General features: G+C 36.2%; 1 protein-coding gene and 1 pseudogene across 2 annotated transcripts; both read left to right on the top strand.

Annotated features, from left to right (window-relative positions):
* LOC105167681 (uncharacterized protein YtfP) lies at positions 585–5,352 on the top strand. Of its 2 annotated transcripts, XM_020695738.1 has the most exons (17): positions 585–817; positions 916–1,041; positions 1,150–1,209; positions 1,663–1,776; positions 1,866–1,953; positions 2,214–2,359; positions 2,448–2,549; positions 3,113–3,184; positions 3,256–3,355; positions 3,434–3,516; positions 3,923–4,000; positions 4,077–4,175; positions 4,263–4,313; positions 4,419–4,475; positions 4,604–4,645; positions 4,729–4,749; positions 5,039–5,352. In XM_020695738.1, the coding sequence occupies exons 1-17, from the start codon at positions 680–682 to the stop codon at positions 5,120–5,122; spliced, it is 1,461 nt and encodes a 486-aa protein (XP_020551397.1). In that variant the 5' UTR covers positions 585–679; the 3' UTR covers positions 5,123–5,352. The 2 variants fall into 2 exon arrangements, with proteins under 2 accessions (XP_020551397.1, XP_011085784.1); XM_011087482.2 differs by lacking the exon at positions 4,729–4,749 and having other exon boundaries at positions 587–817.
* Positions 8,186–23,730, top strand: LOC105167680 (annotated as a pseudogene).

The following is a 25,785-nucleotide window of genomic DNA, read 5'->3' as shown; positions in this document are numbered from 1 at the left end:
AAAATGAAAAGTATGCGTCTCCGATTGTCACCTCTTCACTAATGCAGTGATGAGATGTTGATTTAATTGAAGGCGTCCGCACCTGTAAACACCATAAAATCCTATTTAGTGTAGGATTTGTTATACATGCACGGAAAATTTTTTTGGTTGAAAATGAGTTCAAAAGCTACCATCCGCGCGCGTGCCTGTAGTATGGCGTTTAGGTCACCTTTAGGAATATCATTGGACCTATGTTGTGCTTGTTGAAATAATACCGTCCCATCACGAGGACTGCACACAGAACGTCTATCCATTTGTACGAAAAATTAATTTGTATAACCCCACATGAAATATTTGTAACAATTATAGGATGACAATGCCTCTTAGGCCTCTTTTATAGAGGTTGGCCGCGGTTAAAATTGTAATAAAAATGACAGTGATAAAGGCTGGCAGCGTGCTTAGCAATTTAACCCGACTGGACATATTATTATTAGTATATTAAAAAATATATATTAATATATTTTTTTTATAATAAAAAAATAAATAACCCGACTTAGTTTAGTTGTGTTTCTGTTTATTCAATTTATCTACAAACAGGAGAAAACTGGAGCAATGGACACAGGAGGAACCTCCCTTAAAGCCCCCCCGACATATTATCTTTGTTTCTGGAACTCCCGCTCCCGCACAACGGAGCTACAGAATGAACGCTTTCCCGCGGTTCGTCCTCCACAACGAAATCCTTTCAAAAATCTCAACCCCCTCCAGAAACTACGCTTATTTTCTTTCCTCAAACCACAGAAGGAAGTACTGCGCAGTTACACTCTCCTTATCTACCAAGGTCAAGGCATTTCTTTTTAGTACCAGGAACAAATGTACCGTAAACATAGTGAGTTTGGTTTTGGTTTTAATTTTGATTTTGTTGCATTCCATGAGTAGCCTGCTGAAGAAACGCTAGTGGTAGTCGGCGGTGGAGCTGCCGGGATGTATGGAGCAATTAGGGCTAAAACTGTTGCGCCTGATCTTAATGTTTTTGTTATTGAGAAAGGGAAGCCTCTGTCGAAGGTTTGTAGTTTATGCTCTTTATTTGGTGAAGGTTATCTGATGATAGTTGTTTTCAAGGAATTGTTATATCTGGCTAACATTTTTTTAATGAAATCTCGCGTGGTGCAGGTTAGGATTTCCGGTGGTGGTCGATGTAATGTGACAAATGGCTATTGCGTTGATAATGTGGTAAGCATTTTGCCATTTGTGTGGGAGTGGATGCATAGTTTCGGTTAGGTGTGAGCTCAGTAAGATTTGAAGCTCAGTCCAATTGATTCAATTTATGGAAAAATGATAACTAACCGTAGAAAGACAAGCACCTCGAGCTTGACTAAAGCTTGTGTAGGACTCATACTAAATTCAAATATAAACACCGTGGTCTTTTATCTATTGCCATTAGTAGGCACTAGGCTGCATTTCATTTATTCTACTGTGTCGAATGTTCTTTGATTAGATAGACGTAAACTTCTAAAATAAACAATTGAAACCTGTGCTTTTCTATAATAAACTTGTAGTCATTTTGTGAGTTCTGCTTAGTGGTCTAGCTAGCATTTGAGCATGTGGTGAGTGATCTAGAAGGTACATGTTGTGTTGTAATGTACACTTGGCTGTTTTAAATGCTAAGATGGACAGCTGGCATAGATTCTGGCAGGAAACTACCCGAGAGGTAACAAAGAACTGAGAGGATCGTTTTTCAATATGCATGGTCCAACCGATACCATGTCATGGTTTTCAGATCGTGGAGTGCAACTAAAGGTAATTCCAATTCTCAAAACTTGATGTGTTTATTTTTTTAACTATCTCTGCTATAACTGTATTTGTGGTTGTTTCACCTTATTACTCAGACTGAAGTTGATGGAAGAGTATTTCCAATCAGTAACAGTTCATCTACTATCATAGATTGCCTAATGTCTGAAGCAAAGAATAGAGGGGGTAGGTATTGTGCCCAAAGCCCACTAGTCTTTTTCAGGATCTCTTTATTCATAATATAAGAAGCTTATGGCATCTAATGTTTCTATTGTGCTGGAGAAGTCAGAGTTAAATGTAGTTATGCCGTTTTGCAAAGCATGAAAGCTCCAACACTCAAAACAAACTTTCACTATTTCTGTGTGCAATGATCATGTCATAGTGCAGGCTGCGCAGAGCTTATTTTTTCTTCAACATCTTAATGTGCCTACTCCTTTCTGTCTCAGTTGTATTGCAGACTGGCAAAGCTGTTACAAGTGTGTCAACAACTGCTTGTGGCAAATTCTCTATCAAAATTGAAAAGCGCACAGTTAATTATGTTGAATATATTGAAGCCAATTATGTGATGATTGCTACTGGCAGTAGTGAGCAGGTTACATCCAAGTTTTAGCTGTTGTAGGCATAATTTTTCCTGTTCTCTTCATGCTATTCTGCCTTAACTCATATTCTTGTTGTGCCAGGGATATAAACTTGCTGCTCAACTTGGTCATTCTATTGTGAAACCTGTACCCAGTTTATTTACTTTCAAGATTGACGATTTTCAGTTGGTAGAATTATCAGGGGTAATTGTCTTATCAATATTTCAGGATTTCGTCTCAGCTTAACTTGCAAAATTGGACATATCTGCACTTTCATAGAGTGCAGTATATAATTCCTAATGGACTAAACTATTTCCGCTTTGTGGATTTCAATGAAAGTTGCACTGCTTTGGGAGTTGGTTGAGACTTGATGTCTAAATCTCCTCCAACTGTTTAAAGAGCATGTACCCAGACTCTTTCTTTGTTCACAATGTATCTGCTTCTAAATTTAATGAACTTTAACCTGGCTCATATTGCATCTCAAAGTCTTTCTCACTCGTCTTTCAATCGTTCACACTTTTAAGAATGTCCACAGATATTTTTTGTCTACATGGATGGATTATGGATACTATATGTTACTTTCTATTCCGTGTAGATCCTTACAGTGTATCTCAGGTTTTAATCTTATATTATCTCTAAAATCTTGAGTGCATATGGCATACAATAGGATGAATATTACATTTTTATGCGCCTTAACTTCATTAATTATGTGGCTCAGGTTTTGTTAATGGTAACAAGTTATTCTTCTCTCGCTTTCTGATGCTCAGGTTACATTTCCCAAAGTGAGAGCAAAATTGAAGTTAGAAACTGTCCAGAAGAGCATACCTGAGTATACACAGGCAAGATTTATCATAGGCAGACATTAAGCTTTAAGTGGGTTTTGAGGCTAATCTTGATTTTTGAACAAAAGGTTGGGCCAATGTTGGTGACACACTGGGGATTTAGTGGGCCAGTGATTCTACGATTATCTGCGTGGGGTGCACGTGAGCTCTCTGATTCTGATTACAAAGGTGAGAAATGCTTCATTCTTCTTCCTCTCCCCTGTTTTAACATCTTTTTATCTTAACTGTCAAAGCTGTTGCATTCAGGCTCACTGGTGGTGGACTTTGTTCCTGATCTTCATATAGAAGATGTGAAGGCATTTCTTGTACAACACAAGAATAAGTTTGCGGTAATTATTTTATCTAACATCTTGCATTAGCCACTGTATCTGCTTTATTCATTTTCTCAAATAGACTTTTGCTTTATCATTTTTAATGTATCATATAGAAAGAAAATTTGAAGAAGAAATTGTCATCTCAACTGACTAGGAAAATCTGATTATAAATAATTTCCATAAAATCAAGCAGTGGCATAATAGGCAGCAATTTCAGGGAAGTCAGCAGTATGTCCATGAGTTATTCCTGGAAGTAACATAATCTCATAAATGATGGTGTAGTATGAATTTGAAATCGCGAGCATGAAATTTTTGCCCGTACTTTTTTTTGGAAGAAGCTATTATATATTTTTCACTTTAGGACAAGTGTTGTCCAGCAGCTGTTTCATGTATGTAATATTCTTTTCTCTGCCCATTGCAGAAGCAAAGAGTAATCAATTCCTTTCCTTCAGAGCTTGGCCTTGTGAAGAGATTTTGGAGATACATTTTAGAATATGAGGTTTAATAGAAATTCCATCACTTGCTGAGTTCTATCAGGTCAATTTCATTTTGTTGATTTCTATTTGCTTGCACAGGATTTAGTTGGTGATCTTTTGTGGGCTTCCATATCCAACAACTTACTAATAGCAATTGCTTCTCGTCTAAAGAATTGTTGCTTCCGTGTGAAAGGGAAGGTATGCTCATGAACATCTCCTTTATCATTGCTCAAATTCCAATTCTTCTTTTTTGTAATAAAAGCTCGTACTTGGACTAAAATAAAGGGCCAATTCAAGGATGAATTTGTCACCGCCGGAGGTGTTCCATTGTCTGAGGTGCGCTTTCTCTTTCTTAGTGTGTGCTGTGTGTGAATAAATGCACGTCTCTGGCTGTATGTGATTCTTGGGGATTTTCTCTTGCTCATAACGGGGCTACTGCAGATATCCTTGAATACCATGCAGAGTCGGGTCAAGTCACACCTATTCTTTGCTGGGGAGGTATTATTGCTTTAGATGCTATTGCTTCCGTATAGTTTTATTAGTGAAATGCAGGGCATACAACTAGATTTTCGCATTCTGTCAAAGTTTGGATCATTATTTCACTCAAGGAAGCTGCTATTCTGTAGGTGTTGAATGTTGATGGTGTAACTGGAGGCTTCAATTTCCAGGTAATGATCATTTTTAAATTTCAATAAATCTCTCTTCTTCAGTAGTGTTGGATAATGAATGTTGTTCAATTTATACTTTGTAGTGCACATATGAAGTCAGGCAGGTATTATTTCATGAATCAGAGTTGATTTGACAGGAAACATACCTACTCAGACTTGTCCAATAAAGAAGATTATTGAAATTCAAATCAGAGAGGATTATTCTTGGCTTCTGCAAATATAACTTGTAACTTGTTCTTATGTTTATTCGTCGTGTCATATATGTCATGAAATTTTTTACCATAATTCTGAAATTTGGCCTTTAAATTATTTTATATGGCAAGATGAAAGCAATTAAAGCTTTGCTGCATCCTTTCCTAATCACTTCTTCAGTAATAATTTTTCTTGTGGCAGAATGCTTGGTCCGGTGGATACATAGCTGGAACAAGCATCGGCAACCTGACCACAACCGCTTATCTGAAGGAGGAAGCTGCCTGAACAAGGATCCGGTATCTCTAGAATTTAATATAATTGGGGATCTCTGGGTTTCTTGAGATGTGCTTAAAAACGGAACATGAAGATAACTTAAAATCTATGCCACATCTCTCTCAATCTTTCTTTCATCCCGATTACGTTAATAGAATCATGATGAAATGTATACACATATACCATGAAATGTACATAATCTCATGCAATTATATGTCAATTATTTTCCCCCATTTATTGTAGATCTTTGGCGTTAATTTGGCTTCTTAGTCATTTAATGCATGTACTTATTTGATTCTTTGATTCCTTCTGAAATTTCTGGTTAGCCATTACTGTGATTTACTTTTCCAGTTTCAATTTCTAATTAACATGTGAATTCTGAAAGTTCTTCTGGTTTTTTTGAGGCTCACTAAACTAAACGCCTGATTTTTGGGCAACATCTGCCTTTTCAAGACTATTTATATATATTTCAATTTTTTTCTAAAAAAAAGAGACAACTTCTATATATAGTATATATTCTTCACTTTTGTTATAGGTACCATTGAACAGAATGTTGTTATATTATTTTAGAACGTACTACTGTATGTGTAATGTTTGATATATGCATATATTTATTTGAATATATATACTATAAAATGTACATTAAAGGTTAGTTTTCTACAACATGAGAAGGGTAATTCTGTATATTCACTTAAAGGGACCTAGCAACCACACATTTAATATATAGGTCCCATGGAGCCCCCTAGAGAAAAAGTGAATAAATAAATGTGAAAACAGATTTTACTTGAATTAAATTAATGAGTTAAAGTGGAAGTTGGGTCAATCTAGGAGTGATTGTCTAGTCAAATCCACAATCTCAACTATTATGTAATCTGACTCACGTACCACAATATTGACCACATAACAACTTTGAATTTATAAGAGAAAGTAGAATTGTATTTTATAGTAGTTGACAGCGAAAGTTGGACTTGGGAAAGAGGGAGTCAAGAATACTCAAAAAGGCAGTAGGACAATCAACTCTTTTTGCAGTAGACATACAAGACCCCAGAAGTAGGAACTCTTTTATGGTGATGGGAATAATATCTCTTTATCATAAATACGCTGCATATACGTTAATTAGTGTTTTGTACCTTTATTTACGTCATTTCTATAAAGAAAATTTTCTTTTAAGCTTTCAAAACTACAAAAATAGGTTTTCGAGTCTTCATATTGTTTTTATTTTTAATTTTTTAAGATTATCTATCTTGTAATATTATTTTTTTTTAGTGTTTTGAGATATGATGTCATATTTCCAAAATAACTTTTGAAACAAGGTAACATCAAATACCTGATAATATATTGTTAATAACTATTTTATAGTTGGTACTATCAAAATTTGTTAAAATTTATTAAAAAAAAAAATATTTTCTATTTTTTTTCTAATAAGTTTGTAAATTTTTGCCGTCTTATATTTTACTCTTATAATATTAGTGCCCTTTCCAACCCTTGACATTATATGAAATAACAAAGCATAAATGTGAGCACTCTAATTGGGTCTTCAACTTGCCATTTTACATATCTTATTGGTGAATCTGACTCACAACTTGCCATCCCCATGCATCCTAAACATTGGACAATTTTTTTTGGACTGCCGACGTGTCATGACAATAGCTAGAGGAAGACCACGAAATCTCCACCGTCTATCATTTTTAAAATTCGACCGTCATATTAAGAGATTAGAAACAACACCGAGCGACATCGTCTCATTCAACGAGGTAGTTCCACTTACCAGTTACGACGTCGTCTCGACCAAGTATCCACTTATCATCTAACGGTTCATCTTAAATTTCATCATTAGACTGCTTTCAGCTTCATTTCCAAGTTATTGTTATTCCATTTTCAGCATTTATATCTGATTCGGTTCGATCACGTGCGACCTAGATTAATGATCGCGATTTCACCACGTCACCTTTTTGAATATGATATCTGAAGATAAAACAAGAAGAGTTAAGCTAGTGGGGTTTGTCTCCGATGACGACACTTCAATGCTTAAGTTAGTTTGAGGTCGAAGGAAAAATTGACGATCTAAGTTTGCGAGTAAAAGTGGTAAAAAATGAAGATACCTCTTACTGTCGTGACATGAGTTATTTATAGGGCTTTTCGTGGGTCCCATTTCCTGACGGTGTCATATTTAAGGCTGCTCATGCAATGACTAAGCAGGCTCTTGCTTTGCCACCTGGCCGGGTCGGTGCATGGGTTGGATCCGAACTATTTGACCCGGTGCGACCACGACCTCAGAATCTCTTCTAAAATTGGCCTTAAATAAAGATCCTTCTTTTGCACCCGGGTATAACATCCTCATCAATATCCAAGCTATTTCTTGTTCAGACAGTTAGATTTTGTTATTAGGAATCATTTATAAATAGCGCATTCTAAGCTCAGCTATTCTCCAAGTAATGAATCAACCTTCTTTTAAGTTTCAACTTCAGCAATTTCTTCCATCCTCATCTTCACTTTCTTAGTTTCAGGGAATATCATAACACGAAGGATCTTATTTGAACTTAATGAAGCAACAAGTAAGTCAACAAATCTTTCAATATCTTCTCAAGCCTACAAATTATATGATTTTTGTCCGCTCCTTAATTTTGTGTATGATGATAGAATATGTTATGTAAATCGCTTATGTAAAAAAAATCTTAATAAAAGAGAGTGTTGTTGGACTACTTATATAATATAAAGTATTTGTTTTTGTTTTTTTAAAAAAAAAGAAGAAAAAAGAAAATAAAAAGACCCTCCTCCTCCTAACATATCCATGTGTATGCGAGTATATCTCCAAAAATTTACAAGTCCACTTGTTACAAAGGGCAATGATGCAACCCCGGTTTTTATATTTGGTTAAGAAACAAACATAGGGAAAAGACACTGGAACTTTATTGCGATGGATGATGGCAGGGACACGCAATATAATATAAGGCCACCACAATCTATAATCCGTCCTTTTCCTAATGTCCCAAACGCCCCCCGTCCCCTTTTTGTATATCCTGGAATCCTCTCCTTTTCTCCACCTAAACCACTCACCCTCACTTCTCGTTTTTCTGTTGTCACATGTCGCGCCCTTTTCTTCCTCTTTTCTCTGCTCTTTCTCGTGATTTTTTACTGCCAGCAAAGCGTCGTCTCTGCCAGATACGCATTCGTTACTTTTGTTCCAATACGTACTCTGCATCTCCGGTAAGATATTCCTATGCTTCTTTTGGCTCTTTTTTATTTTTCTCTGTGCATTTCATGTTTTGTTTTTAGTATGAATGAGTGAATGTTGGTGTAGTGTTTTTTTTACTTTTTTGCTTTTTGTGGATGTGTTTTGAGCAGTGAAGGAAGAGAACGGCGTATTTTTTGAGATTTTCGTAGTTTCCAGTTGGAAATGGGCGGGGAAGAGGATTCTGTGAAGAAGAAAATAACGATAGGAGTGTGTGTATTGGAAAAGAAGGTGAAGTGCGGCTCCGAGGTTTTGTTCCTTTTGTCTTCAAAATTTCTCTGCACAAAACCATGCACCGTTCGTTTGAATACTGTGGATGAGTACTGATATCAATTTGTTTGTTTCTTTTCCGCTTCATTTTTGCTGTTCTTTTGGCTGTTTCGATTTGTTTTAGGCTTCCTCTGCACCGATGTTGCAGATTTTAGAGAGACTACAGGCATTTGGTGAATTTGAGGTAGTTAATTGGTTTTTAATTTTGGCAAATTAGGCAGATGGAATGCGATGAAATAAGAAATGGAAATTATTGCAATGGTAATAATAAAAAATTATTAGTTGAATGTCAACTCATGGTTTTTTAGTACTTTTTGTAATGATAAACAATTGATTGCGAATGGTGCAGATAGTTCATTTTGGGGACAACGTAATCCTTGAAGAGCCTATAGAGAGGTGAATTTTCTGTCGTTGGATTTAGTGTTGATGTAATGATGATAAGTTTTGCTAGTTTTCCTATGAGTTCTTCTATCTCTAAGACCATGTCAACTGTCAAGAATTTTGAGTTGTAAACTGTCAACTGACGTCTTGTTGATAATATTGTCGGTGTCAAGTGCAGCTGGCCTATATGTGAGTGCCTGATTGCCTTCTGTTCAACTGGCTATCCATTGCAGAGGGCTGAAGCATATGCTGCACTAAGAAAGTAAGTTGACATCTGATTTTTCTTCTTATTCCATCTCACATGCTTATTATCCCACATTTTGCAACTAATCCAAAAGAAAAGGGGAACAAGAAAAAAAAATTCGCAACCCACGGTTGGCATACTAGTCAAGATAACTTCGTGCTTATTGTTACCAAAGCACGAGCACAGCATCAGAATGTGATAAATTCCGTTAACCATCATAATCATCATTTTATTATTTACTTCTGATAAGTAATCTTGATAGAGCCTTCGGGCTAAACTCTTTAGTATAAGCTTCACAGTTTCGACCATTAAAGAAACAACAGGAACTACCAACATTGATAAGACTATAATTGCGTTCCTCTCTATTTTGTTGTGTACTAATGTTGAAAAAGAAGAAAAAAAAGAATGAACTCATCAAACCTGTAAAATGATTTGCTTCAATGACTTCTTGGATTGACTTTGATTCGACTGTTTTTGGGTAAGTTGTGGAGGAATTGGCAAAGGGTGGGTAGAAATATGGAGGGAGAATAACAGTAGCCAAGGACTCCCTAAGTGAGGTGGGTTTCGGAAGTTGAGAGTTTGATGACTTTTAACTGCATTTCTTCAGAGAAAAGTGCAATCATGTTATCTTGACTGGAAGCTTTCTTATCTGATATGTTTTTCTTTAGTTTTAACCTTAACGAAATTATTTGGGATACATTACCTAGCCTTTAAAATCTCTAAGTAACCATCACTATGTGTCTTTATCACTTTCTATGGTGTAGGCCTTTCCTTGTAAATGAGTTGGGGCAACAACATCTTCTTCATGATCGAAGAAAAGTGTATGAGGTTCTCATCTTTTAGTCTTTTGGAGAAATTCCATATTCACGTATGTTTTTCTTTCCATTTCTGTAGTTATCTGAATGCCAAGACAGATATTTCAAAAGACTGTGTGAATAAACATACCTATTTGGTTTGAGCACATGACGAGCCTGGTGGTGTTATAATTTGCGGCTAGTTCCCAAATTTTTTGATTGCTACCGACAATTAAACTTAATACCTTTCTTTGATTCCCTCCTATCCTAATGCCCTACCATTTTCCCCTTTTCGGTTCTTAGCTTTGACCTCTTAATTTCCCATCTTGAATACAAGAATTATTGTTTGCTATTATATTGTTCAATAAGATGTATGCATGTCAAAATAAATCATTTTATGGAATATCTCTCTCTCTGGAAAGTATGCGTTTTTTTTCTTAATTGCTCTCTTGACTTCAGAAGCTAAGCATTAGTCTTATTAACTGTACTTTTCTTTCCTCTTTTTCTGGCGGGTTTTATGGTGGTGGTGGGGTTGGTTTATTTGATGGGTATTCCAGCGGCTTGAAATGTATGGAATTCCTGTTCCAAGATATGCTCTAGTTAACCGGGACTTTCCAAATCAAGAGCTGGATTATTTTGTTGAGGAGGAAGATTTTGTTGAGGTCCATAGAAATCGATTCTGGAAGCCTTTTGTGGAGAAGCCTGTCGATGGTAAGATTATGATGCATAATATATAACAAATCTTGGTCCTTTGTATTGTAGCCTTTTCTTTGTAATGCTTGGGTCTAGTCATGTCATTCACAAAATTTTGGGTGCTACTGTTGCATCCAGGTTGCTGATTTCTGAGTTTGCTACTGATTTGAACTGAATTCATGGACCCTCTGCTGTAATTTCAACTTAGAACATCTGTATCCAAATTTCTATTTTGAATTGTTAAATCATTTTCTCTACCTATACAACGTCCACTTGTACCTATTGGTTGTTTAAGGAATGTGCTATGCGTTGATTAAGTGTGAAATGACATCAGTTGAGCAGCTTTGCGTGCCTCTACACCTTTAAGTCGACACTGCTACATATTCACAGCCATCTCATAAAAAGAAGAGTGCAAATTGCAGCTGACTTTCTTTAATAGTTGTCTTTTGTGGCAAGTCTTATTTAGAAACGAGTTTGTTTAATGTGCTCTTGTGGCCTTTTCATTTACTAATAGTGCATGATATTTTTACCAAATGAAGTTAGTATTGTCAGGGATGTCCTAGTGCAGTGGAAAATTATTTAAAATTCTGCGAGGCAATCGATGCTGGAAGATTTATCTTAAAAACCAAAAAATAGTTTTGTCCTTATGCTGGACAAAACAATGATTGTTTGTCCTTATTGCTGCAAAGAATAATTATGATTTGTTTACATAAAACAATCATGACATTTCATGATGTATGTATGGTGAATAGTCTTGGTGGTAGGTTGTACATGTGAATGAAATTGCTAATGCAGCTAGAATTTGAGGTTTAGAGGAACTAGGAAATGAGAGGTTTTACCCCATTAGTGACCTACTCCTGTAGTCAAAACCAAAGATTGACTTGGTTGCTGTCTGCTTTGAATGCTATATGCGTGCTGCAACCTCCATCATATTTATTTGGTTAAAATAACCATTACTTAAATTTTGTGCAACAGAAGAATTTTAGGACATTGGTTTTGTTTATAAAATCTGTACATGAATTCTAATCAAATCTTGAATATTTGATCTAGCCCAGATCCACCCATATAGTTTTACCATGGTGTGATTCTGCTGACTCAACAGAATCTTTTTACTTTCTTAGAAAGAAATCACGAATATGTGAATCTGATTTTTTGAGATCAACAGTTTTTCCCTTTCATTAATTCTTTCACATTTATAAAGTTAATTCTTGATGTGAAGTTGTCAGCGTGGTAGTGGCAACATGCTACTTGATCACATTATTCAGTATTGTATGCTTTTTTGATATTTTACTTTTCATCTCTGTTTTCTGAAGGTGATGATCACAGTATAATGATATATTATCCTAGTTCAGCTGGTGGCGGAATGAAGGAGTTGTTCCGAAAGGTGAGAATTCCAACCGATGTATAGAGTTCATTTTCTCTTAGACATTAGCGCTTGTGCATCATTACATCTTTCAATCCTTGACCGGTTTAGTTTACTAATGCTTGCAAAAGGATTGGTAAATGAGCAAAGCCCACTGGTCCTTGAATGCTTTTGCGCAAGCGAAATTCTCTAGATGTACTTTTCTCCCAAAATTTTGATTTTCCCCTATGTCTTTATGCTGAGCCTCAGGATAGTCAATAGTTCTGGAGGCAGTATTTATCATAACATCTTTTGGGGAAAAATTGATTCCTCTTAGAAAACTAAACATTCTTTGCTCAACGAGTATTAGAATTACCTCATACTTGTGGTCATAAACTGTTTGTTTTTATTTTTATTGGCCTTTTTGTTTTATATATTTTATTTGGTTTAAGAAAGCAGCTTTAATAAGTTGAAGTCAAATGATTCATTTGGATGGAAATTGAAACTTGTTTTGATAATTCAATAATATTTGATCCGAATATGATATTTTGCGCATCTGGTCACTGGAATCATATCATGATTGAATGCTTCAAAACGAAAAGTGCCTTGATGTTCATTGTTGGTGTTGATTAGGAATGTGTTAGCTAATGATGTTTTATGTTTTTACTTTGTTATTGGTGGATAATTATGGATCTTTTTTATTCTTTTACAGGTTGGTAACCGCTCGAGTGAATTTCATCCAGAGGTTAGAAGGGTGAGACGTGAAGGGTCTTATATATATGAGGAATTTATGCCAACTGGGGGAACAGATGTGAAGGTTGTATCACCTTATAAAATTATAATTTAGAGATGTACTGGATTTTCTATACTTGATACCACCAGCAATTTACTTATGCATGCTGGCGTTTTCCTTTGTGTTCTTAGGACATATACATGCTAGTTACAGGGATGCCTTCATTCTTAGTATTGTATGCTAGTTACTGGAAATGGTTTTCTTTGTCAAGTTTGTCTCACTGTCCTTTCTGCTGGTCATCTCCCATCTTGTCTGTGTGCCCCCTTTCTTGTTCTACCCTAGTAAAGTAGATTGTCAATACGGAAAGAAGGGGTGAAGAGAATCATCTTCCTAGACTCTTTATCCATTTGATATTATTGTCTTGATGCTGTTTGAAGTCTGGAAGGATATTCTTGTCTACATTTAGTTAAACAAATACTTCTGACTATTGTATCTCAGGTGTACACTGTGGGCCCTGAGTATGCTCATGCAGAGGCAAGGAAATCTCCTGTGGTTGACGGCGTTGTTATGAGAAATCCTAATGGTAAAGAAGTAAGTAATTCAGATATGTATGAACTACAAAACTTGATAATGATTATGTGCATTTGGCTTTTTGGCCCACTTTCAGGAATTAATTGAATAAAGTGAAGCTTGTATTTTATGTTGTTTACATTATACTCTTAATATATGCGTTAGTGAACACAGTGCAACAGTTTGTACCACTCGGTATAGGCAGAGATGCAGAATTCCCATAACCATTGCTTCCTTCTGCTGCCCCATTGCTTTTTTCTTGGATTCCTAGAAGCCAGAAGAAATAAAGATAATAGAGATCAGTCTCAATCTTCCTAAAGTTTCTGTGATATAGATACAACCAATACACCGTAATTTCTAGCCCATGGATAGTAAAAATCTGTTTCAACTTTATATTTTCCCCTTCTCAAGTTGCATTTTAGTAATTATCTGATCCAGGTACAAACTTAAGTTTGACTGTACTGTATGGTTTATATTAATTGTAACAACAAAAGAGAGGTACTGAATCTTGATATCTCTAACTTGTCTGCAAGTCGCATCTAGTTGATTACTGGTGAACTTGTTTGATTATTCACTATCTTCAATTTAAATTGCCTTTATTGGAAGGTCACTTTCTTTTCAGGTCAGATATCCTGTTCTACTTACTCCTACTGAGAAGCAAATGGCAAGAGAGGTGTGCGTTGCATTTAGGCAAGCTGTAAGTCAATAAGAAAATTAAAATGTGAATTTATGCCATTCCTTTATTTGTATGTGAATTTCTTTTTATGCAAATCATAGTGAAACAACTTTCAGTAACTGAGCTTGCGCTGGACGTCTCTCCTGCCTCCTGCAGCTTGCACCACCACAATATACTTTTCTGCTTTTAGATAATTATTTGAATGTTTTGGATCGATTTCAAGTGAAGTTCTATGGCCAGAATTACTTAAATTAATAAATAGATGGACTTTGAGTATGATGTTTTCTTTTTTGTTGGGACTTCTTTCTTTCTTTGGGGTGGTGCTACACCAGGTGGTTGCCTTCATTATGACCAACTTTTTTACCAAGTTGTGTCTTTCAATTGCTCTTATTGGACTTCTCCATTTGTTATTTCCTCATACGTGGAACAAATTTTGCTGACATAATTACTTCGGATCTATGGAAGGGTGGACAACTGGTCTTAGTGTGTACGATGCACTAATTAAGATTTTATTGCTGGATCCAGCTGGTTTAATCCATGTAATTAACTCACAGCTAATGTATTCACTACGTTTAGTTTGCTTGGAGGATATATGCCTGTGATACCATCAGGAAATCTTTCTTTGAAGAGTCTATGTGGCAATGCTTGCTTAACAGATAACTTTCTGTTGATGTTGTTTCAGGTTTGTGGATTTGATCTTTTACGCTGCGAGGGACGATCCTATGTTTGTGATGTTAATGGATGGAGCTTTGTTAAGAACTCTTACAAGTAACATTTCTGGTTGTTTATTTCATTTTCCTTGTTTGGTCAACTTCGTAACAAGTTAGTAGATGGATTTTAACTAGGAATCATTCCCAAAAGTATTTGTGGTCCTGTTTCAAGAATAAAGTTTATATGCTGGCCTTTTTTGAGTTTATGGACTGTGGTTCTGTGGGCTTTAACAGTCAAAGCATCAGTTAACCCACAAGTTCTGCATACACTTCTATTACCTTTATTTCCTGATATTTCCCTTCTACTTTTCTTCTTTTGTATTCTTCTGCTTTTTTTTTCTTTCCCTTTTTCCTTCTAAATGTTGGTTATTTGTATTAAATGCAGATATTATGACGATGCTGCATGTGTTTTGAGGAAGATGTTTCTTGATGCAAAAGCGCCACATCTTTCTTCAACAATTCCTCCTACTCTACCATGGAAGGTAAATGAGCCAGTGCAGCCTTCTGAAGGACTAACACGGCAGGGAAGTGGGTTAATTGGGACATTTGGGCAATCTGAAGAGCTACGTTGTGTGATTACCATTATTCGTCAGTAAGATGTCACTTCTGCTACTGTCTGTTCTGTTATTGCATGTCTTAATCTCCTTAGACATCATTTTTTTCCTTTACAGTGGTGACAGAACTCCAAAGCAGAAAGTGAAGTTGAAAGTTACTGAGGAAAAGCTCTTGAATTTGATGTTAAAATATAATGGGGGAAGACCTAGAGTAGAGGTGCTTATTGTTATTTTGAGCATCATATACGATTAATGTGTTTTAGCTTGCTAACCTCTCCTTCATGTTTCTGCAGACAAAGCTGAAAAGTGCTGTTCAGTTGCAGGATCTCTTGGATGCAACACGGATCTTAGTTCCTCGTACTAGGTATAGAAAGAATGTTTCTTGATCTAATTCTCTAAACTAATTAACTTGTGAATATGCTAGTGTTCTAAAAGAGAACAGTAATTATGGCAAGGTTCTTCTTAGGTTGTTAAAATAACGTTAAGCAGTTGAACAACTTAATCTGCCTATTGAATTTTCTGTGAGATCACTCTGTACTGATGACAAAATTATCATCCAGACCTGGTCGTGAAAGTGATAGTGAAGCTGAAGACATTGAGCATGCTGAAAAGCTTCGCCAAGTGAAAGCTGTGCTTGAGGAGGTCAGTTTAAATATGTGGCATTTTGGATATAAATTCTCTTAGTTTAGTTTTTTGTTGAAAAGTTGAAAGTTGGATCATTTTAGTAGGGTACAGATTTGAAGTAAGGAATTAAGTAATTTTATTAACTTATCCAACAGTTAAGAGCTATTTATTTTGACAGATTAAATTAACATGTCTAATTAATTTTCACCAATAAAATATTAAAATATTCTTTTAACTGGTAAATTACTGAATCTTGTTATTGCACTAAGAAAACTGGTGAAAGTAATTATTTGTTTGTAACAATTGAGCTATTGTTTTGATTGAAAGTAATTTTAATCTAATCAAAGATTCAATAATTAATTAGTTACCAAGGAAAACCTTTGATTATTATTACATGTGTAGATTCTAATTCTTCAGGTTCTCAAAAATTTGCTAGGCCTCCATGTAGCAGCAGACGGCGCCAACTTTTTTCCATGATGGAACTTAGTTGACAGAAAGTACTTGATTCTTTAACATCTTGATATACAAATTTGGTGGTAACTGATTGTTACTTACTCATACTGGTGGTTGGAGGATCTCCAGCTGGCCAAGATCTCCAAAAATGTATTCACAATATACCAATAAAGAACTCGCAGGAGTAAAGAAGAATGTTATTTAGCTCACCATCTCTATAGTTAAATCCACCTCAGTCACTAATGTTGGAATCCTATGTGCATCAATGTCAGGTTTTGCCTATGCCCATGCAATTTCAACAGTTCTACTTTTCCAGAACCAGAAGATTTTAGCTTTGATTTCTTCATTTAGTGATGAATTTTATTTGGTGTCTGAATTTTATATATTTGTTATTCTGTTCCCATCTTTCAAGGGATTTCGTGGAGATGGTTATAATGGTTATTTAAATGATTATTGATACTTGGGTGTCCAGGGAGGGCATTTTTCTGGCATATATAGAAAGGTTCAACTTAAGCCTTTAAAGTGGGTCAAGGTTCCAAAAGCTAATGGTGAAGGAGAAGAAGAACGACCTACTGAGGCCCTGATGGTTCTTAAATATGGTGGAGTTCTTACTCATGCCGGGAGAAAGCAGGTGGATATAGTTTTATCATGCATGTTAGTCTATATATTTTTCTCTCTGAAAATTAATGAATCTATTCTTTTCCTTGTTATGAGACATAATGTGATCTGCATGTTTAGCTTATGCTATCGAAGGATTATGCTTTGCACTACGCTGATCAATTTTCATGGCAGGCTGAAGAACTGGGCAGGTATTTTCGAAACAAAATGTATCCAGGTTAGTGGACAGTTTCAAGATCTACAGTTGTGTACTTCCCGCTTAATTCTGGCATTTGATCAAAATTTGTTTTGCTAAAATTCATGCATATTATCAATGGGGTAAAATTTATATAATGTTCCTTTCATTTGGGAAGTGTGGCTGAATGAGTCTTGCAGCGCAAGCAGCGTTTAGCTTTCAGTCTTTCTTTCTCGTATTCTTGTGAAGTATATTGGATGAAGATCTCTTTTCATGATTGGATTCTCTGTTTATTCTAGATAATCGGATTGGAGCTTTCATACATGTACATATATATGTATACATGCATATATATATTATCTCTTAAAAACATGCTTTTGTTGTTCTTCACTTTGTGTGCATTTTATACTTGAACTAGGCATCATGATCATGGTCTTTGATGGAATTTGGAGTTATTTCTCCTCATGTGCCAAAGTTATTAATTTCTTTCTTTCTCTTTCTTTTTTTTTTTTTTTTTTTTTTTTTTTGTGCTGTCTGTCCCAGGTGAAGGTACTGGCCTGCTTCGCCTCCATAGTACGTATCGTCATGACTTGAAAATATACAGCTCAGATGAAGGCCGCGTACAGGTTATGCTTCTGAATATAGTTGGTGTATTCAATGAGTCTGCAACCTCTGTTCTGTTTATGTAAATTGCGTTTTTGGATTTAGTTGGATAATTTTGTTGATTGTTACAAATTTTGCTGTTACTTCATGGTTATTCTCTCTTGTCATTGTTTACTATTGGCAGATGTCAGCAGCTGCTTTTGCTAAGGGCCTTCTTGACTTGGAAGGACAATTGACTCCTATTTTGGTTGGTAACCTTAAACATCTCTTATTACCGACATGTTTTTTTTGTAGGTGAGGTTCACTCCTTTCTTTTCTTTTTTCTTTCAAGGTTTCACTTGTCAGCAAGGACTCCTCAATGTTGGATGGACTTGACAATGCCAGTATTGAGATAAAAGAAGCCAAGGTTTGTCTTGCTAGCTACATTTTGCCATTTTCCATGGTACAGTACGCAGTTGGTGAAATGGATGAGTTGGATATCACCACAATTCGGATAAATAATTTCATTTAGTCGTTGGGATGCAGCCGCGGGCATCAATGTCTTGAAAATTTCATGTCTAGTTTGTGAACTTTGTTTTCTTGTTTTCTTTTTCCCAGGCCAAGTTAAGTGAGATTATAACTTCTGGAGCAAAAGCTGTTCATAACAGTGGCGAGGCAGATAAACCTTGGATGGTTGATGGAGCTGGTTTTCCTGCAAATGCATCTGAACTTTTACCGAAATTGGTAAGAAGTTCTAGCATCCTGTATAAATCATTAGTTCATTTCCCATGCCACAGTTTTCCTATTGAGAGAGGTACTTTTAGTATGGGTTTAATGTGTTTATCATGAATATTAGGTGAAGTTAACAAAGAAGGTTACTGAACAAGTAAGACTTCAGGCCAAGGATGAAGATGAGGAGCTTGCTGAGGCAAACTCATATGATGTCATTCCGCCATATGATCAAGCTAAGGCACTTGGTAAGACAAATATGGATGTTGACCGGATTGCTGCTGGCTTACCTTGTGGTAGTGAGGGATTTCTTCTCATGTTTGCTCGATGGAGAAAACTTGAGAGATTTGTATAATGAACGCAAAGGGTAAGTCTTCTCTGACCATTTTTCCGTTTCTAATTTTTCTTTTTGGACAATAATTAATGCTGCAGGTCATACTTCCATATTCCATGTGCTCGAAGTTTAACTAACTTATAATTCGAGCATGATTGCAGGCGATTTGATATAACACAAATTCCTGATGTCTATGACTCTTGCAAGTAAGGAGTTAACATTTCATTTTTGGTGATATGATTTATACTTATTATGCGTATAACTTTCCTATGCCTATATTCTCCATGAGGAATAATGGAGCATTGTGCTTGTGCCATGTGCTAAAATTTCATTCAGGCCTTGTCTTATCGATCATTTCGCCATCCTGTTAGCCTTTTGCATATTTTTTGGCTTTATGTGGGCTTTTAACAAGAGGACCTTTTTTGGTGGGGTGGGAAGTTTCTGTGTGGCTTTTACGCCAACTCACTTGGAGCTTTATTCTGTTGATGTATTTCTACAAAAAACATATTTTGTGTGGTGAAACATGCATACCAACTTGCCCTTCAAATGTAGAGCTAGAGAGATTACACAACAGACGACGACCTTGGTATGCTCTGATTTTTCTTATTCTGCCTTCCTCTTTTGACAGATATGATCTCTTACATAATGCACATCTAGATCTAGAAGGATTAGATGAGCTCTTCAAAGTTGCCCAGGTATTAATAGCCACTGTTTGTAATGTGTGTGAACTCTAGAGACCCCTCCCCCCTCTCCAAAAGAAAAGGGAAATATAAAGGAGAAATTTCAAAACAATTCACTTTTTCTGCTAACGCGCAGAATCTTTTTTAACTCTGTGCCACAACTCCTTTTGTTTGATTATAACTAAGGGCACAAGCATATTTTCTTTGGTGATGGCCAAGTTTTGATTTTCAGTATTATGTGGCTCTTTTTTTTTTAGTTACTTGCAGATGGTGTTATTCCAAATGAGTATGGAATCAATCCATGGCAAAAGCTAAAGATTGGATCAAAGGTAAATTTAGCGCTAATTTTCAGATACCACAATATGCATTATCACTTTTCCTTAGTTGAATTCTCATCAAATTTATTGCACTTTCCTCTAACTATATGTAAGTCTGTAAAGCTGGGAGCAAACTTGTTTGGCACATGAACTTAAATGGGTAGAAAAGACTCGTCACAGGAAAAAAAACGTCCCTATAAATTCTCCATTTATGCTTCTATTAAATGTGAGGATGCATGTTATCTGGATCCTTTATGCAGTACTTACAACTTCATCAACTAACTGGCCTGTGGTTCTGACTTGATAATAATAGCCTTATAAAAATATAAGTCAGTATTTATTCATTTCACTTTCTGTAAAATGTGTTGTGACGCTGCTTTAGAGCCTTGCAATGGTATGAAGTTACACTGTGGTATTCTTGCTACTTGGTTATGTGCTGTCATCTTTGCCAGAGTTTGATTTGCCTGTTACTTGTGGAAAATTGTGGGCAAAATTGTCTCATCAGGTTTATATACCTGACAATGTTCTCTTGAGTGTTTTTGGCATCTCTTTTTCATCTGTTTTGAAAAATCTCTATATAGATATAAGTAAATATTATATATATAGTGCTCTTGGAACCATGTCATTTCCTTCATGCACAAACCTTACTTTACGGAATCTCAGATTGCTCGCCGCTTGTTGGGAAAAATCTTAATTGATTTGAGAAACACACGTGAAGAGGCAATCAGTGTTGCAGAATTGAAGAGTAATCAAGACAATAGTTCAGCAGCCACTAGCACTGGGAAAGAAGATACGGATTACCATACAAAGTCTCACAGTAAAATTGAAGGCTCAAGAAGAACTAGTTTTACTAGTGATATGTCAATGGATCAAGATGATGATGATGACAAAGAAACTAAATACCGTCTGGATCCAAAGTAAAGATTGCAATATTTGTTTGTTACTTCCAAGCACACACTGTCCTAAATGTTTACAATTTATCATTGATCATTATGATTAGTATGGCCAAGCAAATTAGCATTCAAAATCCTGAAGCCAATGACAGTGACTTTCCAGTCATACATGTTTTTTCTCCTTCTATCAGATATGCAAACGTGAAGACACCAGAGCGTCATGTGCGAACACGGCTATACTTTACTTCGGTGAGCACACGTTAACGAATTATTTTATTTCTTTTGTCCTCAACTGAGTTTGTTTCCTTTAGTTGTCTATATGAGTAATTGCCCATTGCCTCATTGACTGTTCCTTCTTTATTTTAAGATTGTGGAAATTAGTGTAATAGTCACTGTGGTGGGCTTCACAACTAGACATGTCTATAAGCATGGTTAATTGCAGAATGCCATGACTCAGATCTCATAATTTTGTTCAACCATCGAACCGCACCAGTTATTTCCTTGAGAAGCTCTGGGTCCTTTACTCTTCATAGAAAGGAGCGTAAAAGTACAAATGCTATGGCCGCTGCAAGAATGCATCATTTACTGTCATATTCTTCCATCAAGTTGGGTTCCCATAACTTGGATTCTTTATGTAACAGATGCTTTGGCTGTATTTAATGTGGAAAATAGCTTGTGTGGTCCACAGGGCTACATCCAGCATCAAATGCTAATCATGTTCAAGCTTAAATTAGTTAACTAGGACACGATTGCAGATATGATGAGATATTTCATGTATAAAGTTTAGGAGAAAGATCTAGGAAAAAATTGCGTGCGTTATGATCCGAACTGGATTAGTCCATGTGAGTATTCACGATTATTACGTCACAGGCTGCATGTTCTCTGTCTTTCTTGGGCATGACATTTGCTGCTTTCTGGTCCTTTTAAGTATGTAAAGACTCCAAAGATTTATTCTGGATATTTGTGTAACCTGTTGCGAGTTTCTGAAATTATATATGCTATTATCAGTCTCCAATCCAAATTAAACTGACCTTTTATTTTTTGAGATGACAGGAATCCCATATCCATTCGTTGATGAATGTTCTTCGTTATTGCAATCTGGATGAATCCCTTCAAGGAGAACCTAGCCTTGTTTGTGATAACGCTTTGGAGCGCTTGTATAAGACAAAGGAGCTTGATTACATGAGTTACATTGTATTGAGGATGTTTGAGAACACAGAGGTTTGTGGTTCTAATCTATTTTCTTTCCATTTTTCTTGTGAATTTTGAAGTTTGTGTAACACTTGTTTGCACTTCACTATTTTCTTTTCATGAACAATTTCTGAAACAAACCATTGCTGAGTGGAAGAGTTTCTTCCAATGAAGATACTTATTTTGGTGCATTTTGATCTGCCCCCTTTCAATTTGCCCGAAGAAAATTAGGTTATCAGAACTTAAAGGATTTGTTTGTCTGAGTCTAGAAAAGTCAAAAGGATATTTATTTCTTGATGCAAGACATCACTATAGAAGTATGGCTAAGCCAAAATAAATAGAACTGGGGTACTCCTCTCTGTTCATTTGGCAAATCGCACTTCAAATAAACTGACATGTTGATGCATTACTGGTTGTTAATGTGTCATGGTTTAATAGTTTATACAATAGTTTGCCAGCACAATCAATATCTAAAATTGGATGCAGGTGGCTTTAGAAGATCCAAAGAGATTCCGCATAGAGATGGCTTTTAGCCGAGGTGCAGACTTGTCCCCTTTGGAGGTAATCTTCAGCTGAGACATGATTCCAGGAACTTTTTTTGACATCATGTTTTTAGGTTTCTAATTACCGCCGCATGCTATTCTGAATACCTTACTATAGGTTGAAGACTTTGATTCTGTCCTTTAATTTGTCAACTGCTTGAACTCATAACAACTCAACCAAAGAATTCAAGAACTGTTATTTAACATAGGCAGTGAAGGGAATTATAGAATCACTTCTGAGTTTCTTCATGAGCCATTTACATTCTTCCCCCCTCTTTTCTTCATTTTGACAGAGAAAGGATAGTGAGGCAGCTTCATTGCATCAGGAGCATACCCTGCCAATAATGGGTCCTGAGAGGCTGCAGGAAATAGGATCATATTTAACTTTAGAGATGATGGAGAAGATGGTTCGTCCATTCGCAATGCCAGCTGAAGATTTCCCTCCACCATCAATTCCTCAAGGATTCTCAGGCTACTTCTCCAAAAGTGCCGCAGTTTTAGAACGCCTGGTAAATCTCTGGCCCTTTAACAAGCATGGGAACACTAACGGTAAGTGATAATATATAACTTTATGCATCCTCCCTGTGATGGGAGCTACACTTTTCACTAGTTCAAGGAACCCGCCTCAGAAAGGTTTGGAGCAACCTACAAGAATCAAGCTGAAGAAATTATGAGGAATTGCACCAATCAAAGCTAAACGATTTTGCGTTGTCTGCAACTGTTCTTTATTCCATAAGGTATATAGTGGCTAGATGGTAAACTTAGAGGCTCTTCACCACGTTCCTGATTTCTTCCGAATTAGGCATGGCTTAGAGTCTCCAACAGGGAAAAACGCCGAATGCCAAAGCGATGAACTTCCAACATACCATCTTCCTACGAGTTCGCTTATACTTCAGCTCACAATGCAGAGGTGCTAGCCTGCTGGGCAGATCACTTGATGCACTGTTTCAACCGGATTCCTGAGAGTACCTTTACCAGGTACAGAAATTGCAGCATACAATTCAGCAATCTTGCACTGTTTGAGTTGAATGGATCACGTCTATAATATTTAGTTGAGCTTGTCTGAATGTAATGTAATGTAAACTCCATAGTTCGCAGGTTCCATGCCTGCCTGCCCACCTGATCTATTGAGTTAACGATGAAAATGGCAGTGCTTTGTTCCCTTCTTTCATTTCTTCTCCTTTTCTGGAATTGTAAATCCAAGGGATGGTGTAATGAACAAACGCCAAGTCACAGGACTTTTATACTTCATCTATACCACCATTGTTTCGACTGGAGACTAAGAAAAATGCCTATATTTTTGTGATGTTTGTTTCTTCAAAAAATGACGGGATCAATGAAGGATGGTATAGTCCGAGAGACCGAGACTTATTCTATTGGTTGGGTCAAATGAAGACCTCCATGTTCAGTTTGGTGGTATGAGATAACAATGACTGAACGTAAAGGAATTCCCTTGTAGTTTTGTACTATAACTCGATTCTGCACAAAAACGCTAGATTATACGATGTTCTGAGGTCCGCGTATTGGTTTCAATGGGTCAATGATCACTAGTCCTAGTGAGTCCTGATCGAACCAATAACACTAGATCAATATAAATACGGATTCAAATAACAAACTGTATTTATAAAGGTCTCAAAGCCAAGAACTATGAATGCACAAAAACACCATAAACCAAGAGCTAGTATCTTAAATTAAAGTCGAATATGGTCAAATAAGAGTGAGATTTTGTGAAAATCAATTCACATGTAAATTTTATTGATAGGACATGGTAATACTCGCATTTTCCAAATGATAGTCTGGTGCTACAGAATTTGTTTATTATCGTTAAGTGTTGATGTTTACGAAAATAGAGAAATTAAAAATTCAGGAATCACAATTAATATAGGAGAGTAAAACCTCATTTTCACCAATTTATAGGAAGAAAAGAATTCAGCAAAGACCGACATTTTCCCTAAACTGTTTATGCTTTTTTATTATTTTCATTTCAAATTTCCATTTACAACTTTACTGATTTAAGAATTAACATATCCATCTGCGAATAGTCATGTTAATCTGCTGGGGTTCCGATCCATTTTCTATGATGTTTGAAACTCAGCAAGCATCAGTCAATATATACACAATATACATATATAGATACCAATGTAATCTACAAAGCATATAAATCGACAAAAGATGCATTTGCACCCATATACGTATCTCCTCTCTCGGTGTCTAAAAAGATACATATATATGTATATAGTAAAATTGGAGTCGAGGGCGAGCAACAGGGTGGGTTGCCAGCAGGGTCAGACAGATTTGGAGTGAGTTCTACAAGATGGGAAAGAAAGGAGAAGATGTTGACAGAAAGAGAAAAGGAAAAGAAAGGGAAAAGGGGAGAAGGGAAAAGAAATAGTTAATTCTTTCATGAAATTCACACATATGAGGCATTCTTTTAGCAAATATTGTCTTTCCTCTTTTCAAATATTTTTCCGTTTTACAACTGATAACTTATTTGAAAATCGTGAAATTCTTCGTGTTCAAAATGGGTTTCAACATACCGCCCTCAAAATATAAATTGGTCTAGTAGTCATAACCCGAAGGCGCCCACCATCCAAACCATTCGAGGCTGCTCCAACAGTCAAAATAACCACACAATGCATGTAGCACCATCGCTCGTGGCCAACACAACAACAATAAGCAAGAAAAACATAAGAGCTGAGATACAGAAACTGTTTATTGTGTTTTAATTCCCCAATGGCATTGGTGCCCAAGCAACACCCAACCACCATCCAATCCCATTGAATAGAGCAGAAAAAACCATAGCTTGAGGCATTTATTCTGCTCATCCCAGCCAACACCACCAGGTCCAATTTCTTAAGCACAGTCTTTTTACTGAACTCCTCAAGCACGATTACTGATTGTATGATTTGTCCATGGCAAAACAAACTCGCTTACACTTTGCAACTTGCACTATAGAGTCTCAGCATATCTTTGAGCTAGTTTATGTTGATCTTTGGGGCCCTTATAAAACCCCTACTCTTAGTGGCTGCAATTATTTTCTTACAATTGTAAATGATTTCAATAGAGCAACCTTGACTTTCTTACTGAAAGATAAGAGTCAAGTTTGTCATACTCTGTTAACACAAGTTTTTCGCCACTCTGATGGGTTCATTCAAAGTTCTAAGAACGTCTGATACTTTACAAATTTGGATGGCAACAAGCATATTGGCATGTATGCTACATAAGGTTTTGGGCTGTTGACAAGGCAAGGTACCTTCAAACGCCATAGAACAATTCCCAAAGCATTCAGTTGCCTAACACCATAGATTATCATTCTTTGAATGGATTTACTCATAATG

Source organism: Sesamum indicum, linkage group LG8 (genome assembly GCF_000512975.1).
Source record: "Sesamum indicum cultivar Zhongzhi No. 13 linkage group LG8, S_indicum_v1.0, whole genome shotgun sequence".
Taxonomy (NCBI): domain Eukaryota; kingdom Viridiplantae; phylum Streptophyta; class Magnoliopsida; order Lamiales; family Pedaliaceae; genus Sesamum; species Sesamum indicum.
This window is presented reverse-complemented; position numbering and strand designations above follow the sequence as displayed.